At 31.4% G+C, this 13,647-nt stretch overlaps 1 protein-coding gene across 3 annotated transcripts in view; it reads right to left on the bottom strand.

The window, feature by feature from the left end:
* Positions 1-13,063, bottom strand: part of LOC105218695 (aquaporin) — a 70,268-nt gene extending 57,205 nt beyond the window's left edge. Inside the window, exons 1-2 of one of the 3 annotated variants that reach the window (XM_054234523.1) lie at positions 12,812-13,063; positions 11,726-11,928 (exon numbers count right to left, since the gene is read on the bottom strand). In XM_054234523.1, coding sequence (XP_054090498.1) covers positions 11,726-11,741 — 16 coding nt within the window. In that variant the 5' untranslated portion in view covers positions 11,742-11,928; positions 12,812-13,063. Of the gene's footprint in view, positions 1-11,725; positions 11,929-12,763 lie in introns of all 3 variants that reach the window. The other 2 variants (XM_054234522.1, XM_054234521.1) reach the window with 2 other exon arrangements.
* Positions 13,064-13,647: the final 584 nt, after the last annotated feature.

The following is a 13,647-nucleotide window of genomic DNA, read 5'->3' as shown; positions in this document are numbered from 1 at the left end:
CTAATTAGTTGAGATTTCAAAAATATTTCTATTTATATGAATATTTTCTGTAGCACCATAAAAGCAAGTTGACATGGATTTTCAATTATCCAAATATCTATATTATATAGAGAGAGTTATCAAGCACGGTAAGAATCGGTAATCGGGGTCCCCTGTTACGTTAAGGCACTCATCCATACCGATATACCCAACAGCCTATGGAAAAATCTACTAAAACTGAGAAACCACTAAAATCATAAGCAAGAATTTTTGATAGTTCACATTACGACCTCGCGGTAGAGACTTGACCGATATGCTGCTAAAGGGTTACTGCAATTTATATTGAAACTTTAATTATATAAAATTAAGACCTTTTTGATCTTTATTATTAGAGTTATTATAAAAACAGGTTCCATACAATAACAAGTATTAATAAAAAATCAAATCATTAGTTATACCCAGACTGCCCAGAAATTTCGTAATGGATGAATATATGTAATTCTCTCAATAAAAACAACAAACAGTTCACGTAAGTGAAAAAAATGTCTCGAAACATTAAAATTCAGGTGCCATAATTGAGTTAATTGACACCTTCTGCTCTCTGAGTCAGAATAAATTACGTTTTACAAAGAGTCTGTAATAAAAATGAAAACACTTAAAATAAGTGTAATGATGCTGTCATCGCTAAGCAATATTTTTCAAATGATAAATTTTTCCATTCATCTGCAATTTATATTTAATTATTTGTCAAATAAATTGCTTTCTCACGCTTTTTTAGAGTTCTAATTAATGTCTACTAAATGGCGGCTGGCTTTGAAATACGCGAAAGTTGACAACAAAAAGAATTTATGCATATATATAAGAGTGTAGATATGTATGTATATACACTACTGTAGTTAGAAATATTTCCACTCTAATGCTCACATAACACATTTCACTTTGGTATTCCCTAATTTGTTTATTATGCAATTAAAAATAATTAATAAAGCCACACACACGCGCACTCGTGCCTAACAAAAAAATAGAGTTGGGTGAAAAACTATTGTACTTTAGAATTTTATAATCGCAATTTTTTAATAAAGTTGTTTATGAGCCGTCATCTCCCAGTGGAATAGTACAGCAAGTATTATTTAATGTTGCTTAAGTAATGCGGCCGGTGCGGAAATGGAAAAATTTATAGACACTTTTCTGGTTTTAATGGCTAACAACCTCTCAGAATACAATGATCTTCCACTTTTTAATTTTTTTAAGCTTGCGCATTTTAGCGTTAACGTAATGGGGGCTCATTCAGCGGCATTTTGATGCTTGCCAATTTCATTGACTTGCGTGCCCAGCTGCCTGATGCTCAATGACTAACTGCGATTGTTATGATGTGAATAATTTTCAATAAACAAATTAATAAACTGTAAATAATTGAAATTTACTGATATTATCCATGGTACTTCGCTGTGCCAAATAGAAAATTAAATGATGTAAACAATTACATTCATAAAACTTGCTTTCATTCATTAATTTAATTGTCGATTTTATAGGGTGAAATATTAATCCAACTAGAATATAATTCTACAAAACCATAGAGCAAGTTATAAATTTAAATTAAAGTAGCTTTGAAAAGGAAAGGTTTGGTTTCTTTTTCGCAGTCGTCCCTAAATTATGTCACTATCTATCTATCTAATCTTTTTAAAAAAGACATTATACATTTTCAAGGGTTTCATCTTTTTCTAATACCTAAAACCATCTAGAATGTTTGCCTATTGCTGCAGTCCCTTATTATGCTCAGTTATCACTAAGTCAAATTTAATGACAGTTATTAGCAAACCAAGTTAAAGGAAAGGGGGACAGCAAACGACACATATTTTTCCCCGTTATTTTGACATTTCTCTTCAGTAAGGTTTGGCATTTCATCATGGAAAGATATACGATCCAACAACGAGCCGAAATTAATAAATATTACCACCGAAATTCGGAGACAGTGGCCTCAACTTTAAGAGCTCTTCGTCCTACATAGCGATGAGGCTCGTTTCTGTCTACATGGCTTCGTCAATAAGCAAAATAGGCATTATTGGTCAAGCAGCAATCCACACGTACTCCATTGCATCCCGAAAAAATTACGGTTTTGTGCGGTTTATGGGTCGGCGCCGTCATTGGGTCGTACTTCTTCCATGATGATCAAGACCGGCACGTTATTGTGAATGGGAAGCGCTACCGCTCATTGATAACCAAATATTTTTGTTCCGAATTGGATGATATTCAAATCGATTTATTGAAAACCAAGTTTGGTGAACATGTTATCTAACGAAATGGCCCAGTCAATTGGCCACCTTCGCCTTTCGAATTGACGCTGTTAGACTACTTCCTGTGGGGTTACGTCAAGTCTATGGTCTATGCCAACAAGCCAACGACGAACTTCGTACGAATATCGAACGTGAAATTGCATTATCGGCCGATTTATGCATGAAAACCGTCGAAATTGGGTTCAACGTCTGGACTTCTGCAAGCCTGCCCATGTTGGTCATGCAAAAGAAATCCAGTTCCAGTTCCATACATAATGGCATCGAATGTTCTCTCACAGGAATAAAGAATTTCATTGATATCCCAAATCGTTTTTGTTGTATTCAAACATAACTAGTGTAGGGCTCTTATTGAAAAACCCTTTATTACGTAAAAAATATTTATAAGACGAATGAATATGGCAATTGTTTGAAATACCTAGAAATCAGCCATATTTATCGGGTATGTTAAATTGCGATATCCTTTTCCAGGTGATTGACTATTCAGATATAAGCTAAATCGAATTAGAAATATAATATTTGTACTAAATTGTTGGTCAATACTATATTTATAATAACTATCAAAAATCCCCTCAAAAATATTTGACTCTAAAGTTACATAGATTTTGTCTGAAAATTGTATTTTAAGTCGCAGTTGAGTTATCAATAAACGAATTCAGACAAAAGTGCTGGTAACAATTTAGTAAAAGGCGGGTTAGGCATCACCTCCCTAAAACTATCCATTTACCTCACAATTTTTTTCACAAATTCCGTTTTAGCCATACGTGTACAACCTACCTACCTTGTATATTCAGAAATTTATTTTATATAATATTCGTTTTTCAAATGCAGACAATCCGGAAATTAAAAAGTAATAATTATTATAAACATTGTTTACCAATTATCAAAACGCGATTGCCTTTGATGTGTAGAGAATTAAAAAAAAAATCAATTTAAATTTGTGCTTATTAAAATACCGCAATAATAACGGGGAATTTCCGTTATCTCAATGTTTTACGAGTATTAAGCATCAAAATCAATATATACTTCACACGATGTGTGTCAGATTTGAATTGCATGTTAAGTTTATACAAATTAAAGCACAGTTATTAGCATATTACTAAAAAATTTACATACAATTAAAAAGCTATTATTATATAGTCACAACTGAGTGAATTGAGTGATTATCACTTGATTACTCATGGTTGGTAGATGCTTTAATAGTATGGTTAGAATTATTGCTTTATAGAAGCTGTCTGCATTTATAGTCAATGAAAATTATTCGTTTTTTCGTATTCATTCATAGCTTCGGAGGTGGCTAAAATTGCTATTAAATATATAATATTAAATCCGACGGATAAATTAAATATAATCGCATAATATAACTCGAGATTGATTAATTCGGCTTGGCTAGGAACTGAGTCACTAAAGTAAGGATGCAAGGATCACAGTACAGATATGAGTTATATTTTGCTTTTTTAAAGCTTATATTACTTCTTATAGTTTATGAGTTATTTTTGAGTCAGAAATGGGCATATGTAGATTGTAATAGCGTTTTTAGACAGGAGCTACTTGATCAATTAACCAGCCTCTGTTCGATTAAAACGCTTATTAAGATCGATTTACTATACAAAATAAAATCTACATTTATTTTCAATTGAATTTTAATCGACTTGAAAATCAAATGCAACTCTGCGACAAAGACGCATGATATACATTATTCGGCTGCGATTGGTTAAATTTTTTGATAAAAAAAGCTACGGTAGATGTCGCTGTTAAAAAAAATATTAACCAGCTGTTGAAACATAGCAACTTTTTATGAAAAGCAAAAACAAAAATGCATAACAGCTGATCGGTTATCGAGTAGTCGGCAGTATAAGAGGCAAAAAAAAGAGGTTTATCAATAAAAATTTTAATTGTTCAATTAATTTGGCTGTCTAAAAACGCTATAACATTGCCTTCTAGCAAACATTAAGATACTAAATTACCACCACCACCACCTTTTTGCCTCCAGCAATGCTCCATTTCTAGTGTCCGCTATGAATATATACTCATTCGTATGTACAACAAAGGTATGTACTTATCAATATCTAATTGATTTACGTCTGTTTTTATTGCGAGATATGTAGGTACATCTGTATCTGTCCGTTATTATTACTACATCTGTTATTTAATTAGCTATGCGATAAGAGCTATTAGCCACTGTTATTAATATTTTAATAACAAATCTATAGATAAGAAATACTTAAGAATTTACTATGTAGAGCAATTGTTATTGTAGCTAAAACAGCTGTAAATTTTATAGATGTTTCTGATAATTTTAATGTAAGGCAAGTGTTTCTAATATTTCATAAGAAAGATGGTTTTTACTTTGTTGAGGTAATTTATATAGTATGTAATAAATAGCCAGTTTTTCGATTAGAGAGCTTGAAATGTTGAATATTATAATATGATTTATATCTATCAAGATCGTGATGGTATATTTTTTAGCTGTGACTAAATTCTTCTTAAGAATTTTGAAATTATATTATCGGGTAGTACGACAGTATTTAATCAGAGAGTGAGTGATTGTGATTCTGGCTGAAAATATTAAAATTTGTGATTGAAATTACCTATTTTACTGTTTTTGTAGATTGAATAAGATGAGTATTTCAATTAGATGTAAATTAATCACTTACTAGATATACAATTCTTAATCCCTCCCATATAAAAAACAGTTTTAGAAACGGAAATGGTTTTTGATTGAAATTATGCATGGATAGTTAAGTTATTCAAGCATAGAACTTAGAACCTATCGTACTAAGTCCAGACACTCATATATCAACCTACAAAAACGCTTTATGTTCTATTTAGTAATCAACTCGTCTATGTCTCAAACAACACTTTATCGAAACAAATATATTGTTGTTAGAATTTATCAAATATTTACGACGCTTTGCTTAATTTTATTTTCCTAATCATTGAACGCTGTACAGTCAATTAACAAATCTACAACAACAGTTTTTATGGCGTTCCTGTTTCAATTGAAATAGCTGCCCAAAAGGCGTTAAATCACCTCATTATCGTATAAAAAAAGTTAATTGACCATTCCGCAGATTAATTTTCAAGTGGTATACTATTTTTACACTCCAATACACACAGATACACATCATATTTTCTGTGCGTGATTTTTTATCTCGAATCATTTATAGCCACAGACGAGCTCGATAATGATTTACTATAATTTCTACAGAGCTAGTTGGTAAATTACGCTAATCTGCTGCCAGTGGTCATAAAAGCTGGCTACAAATTAAAAAAAAAAGTTCGACTAATCTGCTCAACTAAGCAGTCAACTAAGCGCGTATATTAGTCACGATAAGAGATGCGCACAAACTTGAACTTCAGCAGGTTGAAGCTGAATTTCGAATTTTAACTTCACAAAACAAACAAGTAATCTAACTAAAATCAAACAAACAAGTTATTAGCCGGCGAAAATCGCGCTACGCAGCGTGTAAAACGTGACTACAACAAATTAAAACATTCAATTAAAACCGGCGTTGAAGTCAAAACAAAGTTGATGACACTCACCATTCAACGGTCAGTAGTCCCGGCGCAGTGGTCGTACACACCCATTCACATGTGTCGAGAAATATAAATATCTGTCAGTTGAAAAAATAATAAATAAATAAAAAAATGCAGTGTGTGAACACATAAATAACTGGAAGGAAGTTTGCCGTAGATGGAAGAGTAAATTTTTGCAGCGATTTAAAATGTGAATGTAACTTTCTTGATTTATTCATTCACATTTAATGATCGTGAGTTTATTTATTTTTTCTTTTAATATTGCTATTTATTTGTGGATTTCTCCAACACCTATGGCTGTGGGTAGAGTGAAGAAAATAAATATATTTTTCTACTTTTAATTACATTCAAGTCAAAGAAATAGCTGCGCAAAAGTACGCTCACACACCGACATTTGCAGCAGTGATTTTAGTGTTTCAAACGATAATCCAGAAAATTCGTCTGATTTTATTTCAAAGCGCTTTATATATAAAATAATATTGTATAAGTTTTAGCAGAGGCGTAGAGATCACGACAGTTTCGCACTGTACTTTTTTGATGATCTTTTGACAGCAAAAATTATTTGATCCTGATCCATATATTATATTTAAGAAGCTTAGGGGTTTTCACAGCGATCGAGATTTTTTATTCTTCAAGACCTTCGAATGTTGTCTTAAAAGTTGATCGGAGTAATAGTTTTGGAGATACAGTCTGAAAAAGTTGCGCGTTTCAGAGTAGCTTTATTAATTTTTCTGAAAATTATGTTTTCAAAATCGGATATCAAGATTTCTCGCGAACTTTTTAACCGATTTTGCTAAAATTTTAGAGAGGTCTTTGAATGAAGGATCTTTTTAAACTATTTAAAATAATAATCCGTGAATTTTTAGCATTGTTTTTCGTTTTTTCGTAAAAACTTCTGACAAAATCGAATTCTTAATCTTTATCCAAGTTCTAGTTTAAAGTCTAAACTAAACACATATTTTTATACTCTCGCAACAAAGTTGCTACGAGAGTATTATAGTTTTGTCCACATAACGGTTGGTTGTAAGTCCTAAAACTAAACGAGTTAGATATAGGGTTATATATATCAAAATGATCAGGGTGACGAAAAAAGTTCAAATCCGGATGTCTGTCTGTCCGTCCGTCCGGGCAAGCTGTAACTTGAGTAAAAATTGAGATATCTAAATGAAACTTGGAACACGTATTCCTTGGCGCCATAAGAAGGTTAAGTTCGAAAATGGGCGTAATCGGACCACTGCCACGCCCACAAAATGTCGAAAACCGAAAACACTTAGAGTGCTATAACTAAGCTATAAATAAAGCTATGGAAGTAAAATTTGGCATGAAGGATCGCACTAGGAAGGGGCATATGTGGATGTAATTTTTTTGGGGAAGTGGGCGGGGCCCCCCTACTAAGTTTTTTGTACATATCTTGCAAACTCCTAAAGGTATATCAAGGAAACCTTCTAGAGTCGTTTATTTTAGGTACTACCTTACACAGTCTAAAAATGGAGGAAATCGGATTGTAACCACGCCCACCTCCCATACAAAGGTTATGTTGAAAACTACTAAAAGTAGGTTAACTCAATAACGAAAAACGCCAGAAACACTAAATTTCACATAAGAAATGGCAGATGGAAACTGCACTCAGATTTTTTTAGAAAATGGAAAATGGGCGTGGCATCGCCCACTTATGGGTCAAAAACCATATCTCAGGAACTACTATTTCAATGAAATTCGGTATATATCACGTTCTTGACACCTTGATGACACTGGCGGAATATGGGCGATATTGGTTCACAACTACGCCTACTTTCCATATAACTCAATTTTGAATCCTTCTGATTCGTTCACTTTATAATGTGTACATAAGGAACCGATAAAGATATCGAAATAAAAAAATAATGTCAAAATCGAACCATGACTTTTCAAGGCCCTTGATATCAAATCTATTTTTCACCGAAAATATAGGTAAATCTCTAAATAACTTGCGAGAGTATAAAATGTTCGGTTACACCCGAACTTGGACTTTCCTAACTTGTTAATTTTCACTTCTGATAAAACCACTAGGACTTATATTGTCAAAGCTCAGAGCTCGCTGGAGATGATGTCCCAAAACAAAGTCTTTAATATTTTTCTTAAAAAATTTCAGTAGTCTCTCATTAAACAATGAAACAACACTTAAAACAATAAAAAAGTCTGAGCTTAATATTTATATAACAAAAAATATATTGAAAACAGCTTCTACATCTCTCAAAAACTTTGCTTCACTCTTTAATTTTGATACTCTTCCCGCTCAATCCTTTAATTAAATCACAGCTTACGCCCCTGATATTCATTATATCTGTACTTTATACTTTTTACATTTTTTTCTGGTTTTTTGCAATAAAAATTCTTATTTGTCTGCCATAAATACAAGCGTGAAAAGGGGTTAAGAAGTTAAATTGTGAATTCAGACGTTAACTGTTCTTGTGATCTCAAAATTTTACGATGACATCAAACGACTGCATATTTATTAAACATTCTTTGTTTACACGCCTGTATACAAATACAAAAATACTATAGTATTTATCACAGAATATATATCATTATGAAAACAGTGCAGGTAAATAATGAACTGTTTGTTTTTGCGTGCTAAAAATTTATTCCATGCCTTATAAAATGAAAACAGTGTAAGAGACGATGTTTTTGTATGCATTTCAGGTTAGTCAAATAATAAAAAGAAAAATAATATAAAAAATAAGAATAATTTATATTTTGTTTACTTGATAATATATTATATTATTCACACTAAAAAAAAATTAGAAAAATAAATTAGAAAAAAAAAACATTTAATATATTTAGTATATTTAAATGGATCAAATTGTGAGTACAAACATACAAATGTAGGTATATTTAAATATATATATGAGGTCTTACTATAATATTTAACCCACATTCTCTTTGATAACTTGAAATGAAGGCGAGAAATAAAGTGTTGAAAATACAAAATGAATATATCTTTTGAGAGATATATACTCCTTCACTCATAGTAAAATCATCAAATAAGGTTATGTCAAAAATATATTTAATATGTTTTTTTTCTAAAAAGCAATAATATCATATTCAATTCTTTAGTAAAATTTAAAACAAAATTTTTTATTCATTAATAAACAATAAAAACTGTCTAACTGCAACCCACGCGTATTGATTCTGAATATTGAGTTCAGAATGTATCACGCCCGCTTTTCGCCACTTTGATTGTTGGCAATATTCTCTAAATTGTATTAACTAGTATTTGTCATTGTAAAATTGTTTTTTTTATTTGAAATGTTTTTAATATTTTAAATAAGATTGATGGTATCATGCCTTCAAAAGCTTACTTTGTAGTACAAAGCATATAAATAAAGGGTGAATTTAGTGGTATTTCAAAAAGGTCTCTCAAATCAGCTATCAAAATAAATATAAATGTCTGACATTAACTTTCGATATACATACATAGAGAACTACTAAAAAAAACAAGACCAACAGTTCAAAATTTCGTAAATTTGTTTCTAAAACTCTCATTATGTGCTAATTTGCCGCATGAGTAATGAGTAATATATCTGACATGACGGGTCCGAAAATAGTAAAAGCGGTGTATTTGGGGTACCAAAAATCATGCAGAGACTATCCAGGCTCACGGGAAAGCGGAAAAAGTTTTCTAAGTGGTTTATATACCAAAGGCATTTTGTATTACCTTAACTTTACCATTAATATAGAACATTTCACCGATTTATGATTAATTATGTCCTCAAGTAATTATCCAGCTGGGTTTTACAACAAGCCTTACAACTCTGAAAACGTCAACTCGAGAATATTTGTTGACCATTTCATTAATTTTTCCATCTTTTGCTTGAAATCAAAGTTAAATATCTCTAAAAAGACACCCTATATGTAAACTAGTGCAAGCTTTGATATCTTAAAAATAAATGGTAATAATGATTAATGATTCAAATAATGGAAGTGGATTATTGAAAGCAGAAAAAATTCTTGTATAAATTCTTATACAATTATTATTGTTTTAAATTGTTCTATCTTTTTGAGCTTAAAGTAAATAAGTCAAAAGCAATTGTTTTAAATAGCAAAGTAAACAAAGAAGGCAAGTGGGCTGGAATTATTTTTTAGTAATGAAATGAAATGGCAAGCTTTGAACACGATGTCTGTTTATTTAAATTTAAATTAGATACAAAAATTTCATTGATTTATTGTTATTTGATTATTAAAATTAAATGGTTGATAGCTTTTGAGCACGATCTAATTCAATTATGTGCTGTTTTTAGATTTTTTTATTAATTAATAACAATAAAGCAATACATATTTTTAAGAGTGAGACAAATGGTATGTCTTTTACTTGTATTTAATATCCTTAGGCTCATAATCAGTAATTTCGATCTTTGATTTTTTTTATTGTATACTTGACCACCTGAACCTGAACTGAAAAATTTACTTAAAAGACCAGAAATTTAAACTTTTTTTAAATACTAAAGAACAATAAAGAAATTAAATAAGAAAAAAAATCAAACAAGAAACGACAATTTAATTTATAAATAATAACAAATTCTAGAATCTAGAGCTCGCTTAAGGGGTTAAGGGTAGTCAGGAATTAAAAAAAATTTTTTTTTTTTGCATCTTCGTTAAGCGTAATATCTTAAAAATATTTTCTGAAAATTTGAAGTTGATCCGATAATAACCCTTCGAGTTTTTCGACAAATAACAAAGAGCTCCAAAACGCTAGTGTGAAACTTTAAATGCGTTTTTCTCAAACTATTTTTTTTTTTAACTGGTGATAACTGTAACTCGAAAACCGCTATGTAGATTTTAAAGAATTTTATACAGTTTTTAGAATATATAAAACTCCTGACTTTTCGAAGCTTTTTTGCTTTTTTCTTCTCAAATTTCGATTTTTTCAGATCATATAACTGTTGATTTTTTCCCAAAAATCTGGAAAAAAATTCCGGAGGCCGTAAATTTTGCTAATTTAAAAAAAAAAGGCAAACACCCTTCGATCAGGCTCAGGTTTATATATTTATAAAACTAATTTTTCATATCCAATTAAGTTTAGTTGAATCTACAAGGACTTATGTTTGTCACCACAAGGTCTTTTTTTGAACTGGGCTAACTATATACATACATAGCTATAACTTCGGAAATGATAATGTTTTTTTCAAAATTTTCGTAAAAGCAAGTCAAGATATGGTGTAATAATGCCATATTATTACTTTTATTAAATAACTTTATTTAATAGCAAAAAGAATTATTGAAAATTCTAATTTTTTCGTCTTAGGAATACTAACTCCTTAAATTCTACAGAATAAGGGTACTAAGCTGTACTAACAAAATTCTGTTATATGACAGCCTCAAAAACCTATGAAAATCCATTTTAACATCAACTAAGGAACTGATAGTGTTAATCGGTGACCATACAATTTCAATTGAAGAATTGTTCTAGAAAACTTAAACACTGTAGTAAATTAGATTAAGGACCCCGGGTCTACAAATTGTGTATAACGTGTACCTCAACGAATGTAAACCAAAAATTTGATTTGAAGAGTCTTCAATAGAAAAGCTCCTTAAAATATATTATGCTTTGTTTCCTTACAAAAGTTAAATTAAATTGAAGAAAGTTTAAATAAGTTTTGTAAATAATAAGTAGGTGCTTTCGAATAATTTTTATTGTTATTTAATAACTATCAACACTTAACGATTGTTAGGAAAAGCTGAAACTGAAATCGTCAACTGTTTTCAATTTCCACTCACACAATTCATATTTTTCGAAGACATAAATCTAATTGCCATTGAGTAAATATTGAACAACTGTTTTCGAGAGACCTGCTGTAAGGTGTTTCCCAATAGCCATTTAACAATATTTTGTTAAAAATGTTTTTTTTTTTCTTCAATCAAATCAATACACTTACCGCGTTTCTCCTCCATTGCTGCGTTTATTATTATGCTTTTAAGTGGTGCTTTTGCGAATTGAGATTTTGTTTTGGAAGACAAAAAAAGTTTTGCTTTCGCAACCAGGCGAATAGTGTTTGGCGAAAAAAAAGTGTTTTCTCGTTTTCTTTTTTTCTTCTTTTTTAATTTGGTGCTGTTTAGTAAAAATCACAATGGCACTTGGCTGCAATTAAAGTGTTGCAAAAATAAATAACAAATCTACGAACGTATGTGGGTTGAATGGGTGCGTGTGTGTGTGTTTGAGTGTGTTTTTCTATGCGAAAATTCGCTTTGTTGTTGCTATAAGAAATGCCTTTGCAAAAGTGTCGGCGTTGGCAATCAATGAAATGAAAGTCACAATTAAATCAACGCTTCAACGCGCACAAATGTAATAGCGTGTGTTTGCATGTGTGTGTTGGTGGATGTGCAGGCGCGTGCGAGTGCAAGTGGGCGCTGTTAAAAGCCAAGTTAAAAGTTGCTAGAAGACAACAACAAAAGAAAAATGAAATGAAATAAAGTAGCAAAATTGTTTGTTGCAATTTCACTTGAATAATTGTTGTTGGCGTACACTTATTGGCCATTCGGTGCGCCAGCAACTAACTCTTAATGAATTTGTCACTGGAAAACAACAAAAAAAGCAAGAAGATTGCAAATATAAGATGCTTAAGTAGAAAATGAAAGTTGTGGTACAAAGTGTTACGCTACAATTGTTTGTAGGTGTTTTTGTAAGAGTAAAATAAAAATTTAGGCGCGCAATATCCACCAACACACAAAATTTGCAAAATAAAAAAAAAATACACTAAAAGCACAAAGAAAGTTTTTTACAGTTTTGTATTTTTATAAATTTTATTTTTTTTAATTATTTTTTTTTAATTTTTTCGATTTCGAAATATTTTTTTTCGATTTCGAAATGTTTTTTTCGACTTCGAATTTTTTCGATATCGAAAATATTTTTTTAAATAAAAAAACCGTTAATTCAGCTTTCGAAACAAAAAACAATTTTTCTTTTCTTTAACAACCTTCTATGCTGCTGATAACCATATGTAGTTGTTGTTGTCCGTTTTTACTTTCAAACTCAAATTTGGCTTATCTATGCCAAGTAGTAGTTCGATCACTTGTCGTTTGCGAGCACTTTCAATTGAGTTACGCGTAATTTCTACACTTAACAATTTGTATTTCACGAGAGTCTTTATTTTATTATATCTTTTTGTACTTTTATCGCAAGAAATTGTATTTCAATTGAATATTTTATTGTGATTTTGTTGTTGCTTTCGTTTTTCGCGTTGCTACCACGTTCGGTGTTCGAGCGTAAATAAACACAGTCTGCAGTTGATTTCAGCTGATATAGTGGTTGGAAGCGTAAAAACGGCGCGCACCAACAGCAACAGCAGCAGACAGGTAACAGCAGCAGCAGAGGCACCAACAGCACACCGTTAAAGTCTAACAGTCAAGCGACCGGCATCAGACGTTAGCGTTAGTGTCAGCTTCAGTCGCAGTCAATCAAGCCGGTTTTGTTAGACGTTGGTAGTTTGGTCTACAATCAGCAAGCACTCAAGTCAGCTGGTTGGCAATCGGCCAACTTACGGCCAGCGAGCAGTGATGTTTACAGCGGTCGGCGTTAGCGAAGCAGCAGAAACAGTTAGTTAGTTAGTTAGTGGTCTAACATAACAGCTGGCGCAATGCGTAGCTTCAAATCGACGTCGACGCTGACTGCGCTGTGTCTATTACACTGTTGATGTTGGTAACTGAAGAGACCAACTAACAGTGGGCTATTTTGCAGTTACTTGCAAGAATATAAGAGAAATTGTTTGAAATGTGAAAATTAACTATTAAATGTTCAAGAAAATTGGAAGTTAAGACTGAGAAATTTTGGAAGATTAAACAGTGAATATTGAGATTTTGG

Source organism: Zeugodacus cucurbitae, chromosome 6, assembly GCF_028554725.1.
Source record: "Zeugodacus cucurbitae isolate PBARC_wt_2022May chromosome 6, idZeuCucr1.2, whole genome shotgun sequence".
NCBI classification, from domain to species: domain Eukaryota; kingdom Metazoa; phylum Arthropoda; class Insecta; order Diptera; family Tephritidae; genus Zeugodacus; species Zeugodacus cucurbitae.
Note: the sequence above shows the minus strand (reverse complement) of the source record. Positions and strands in the feature narration are given on the sequence as shown.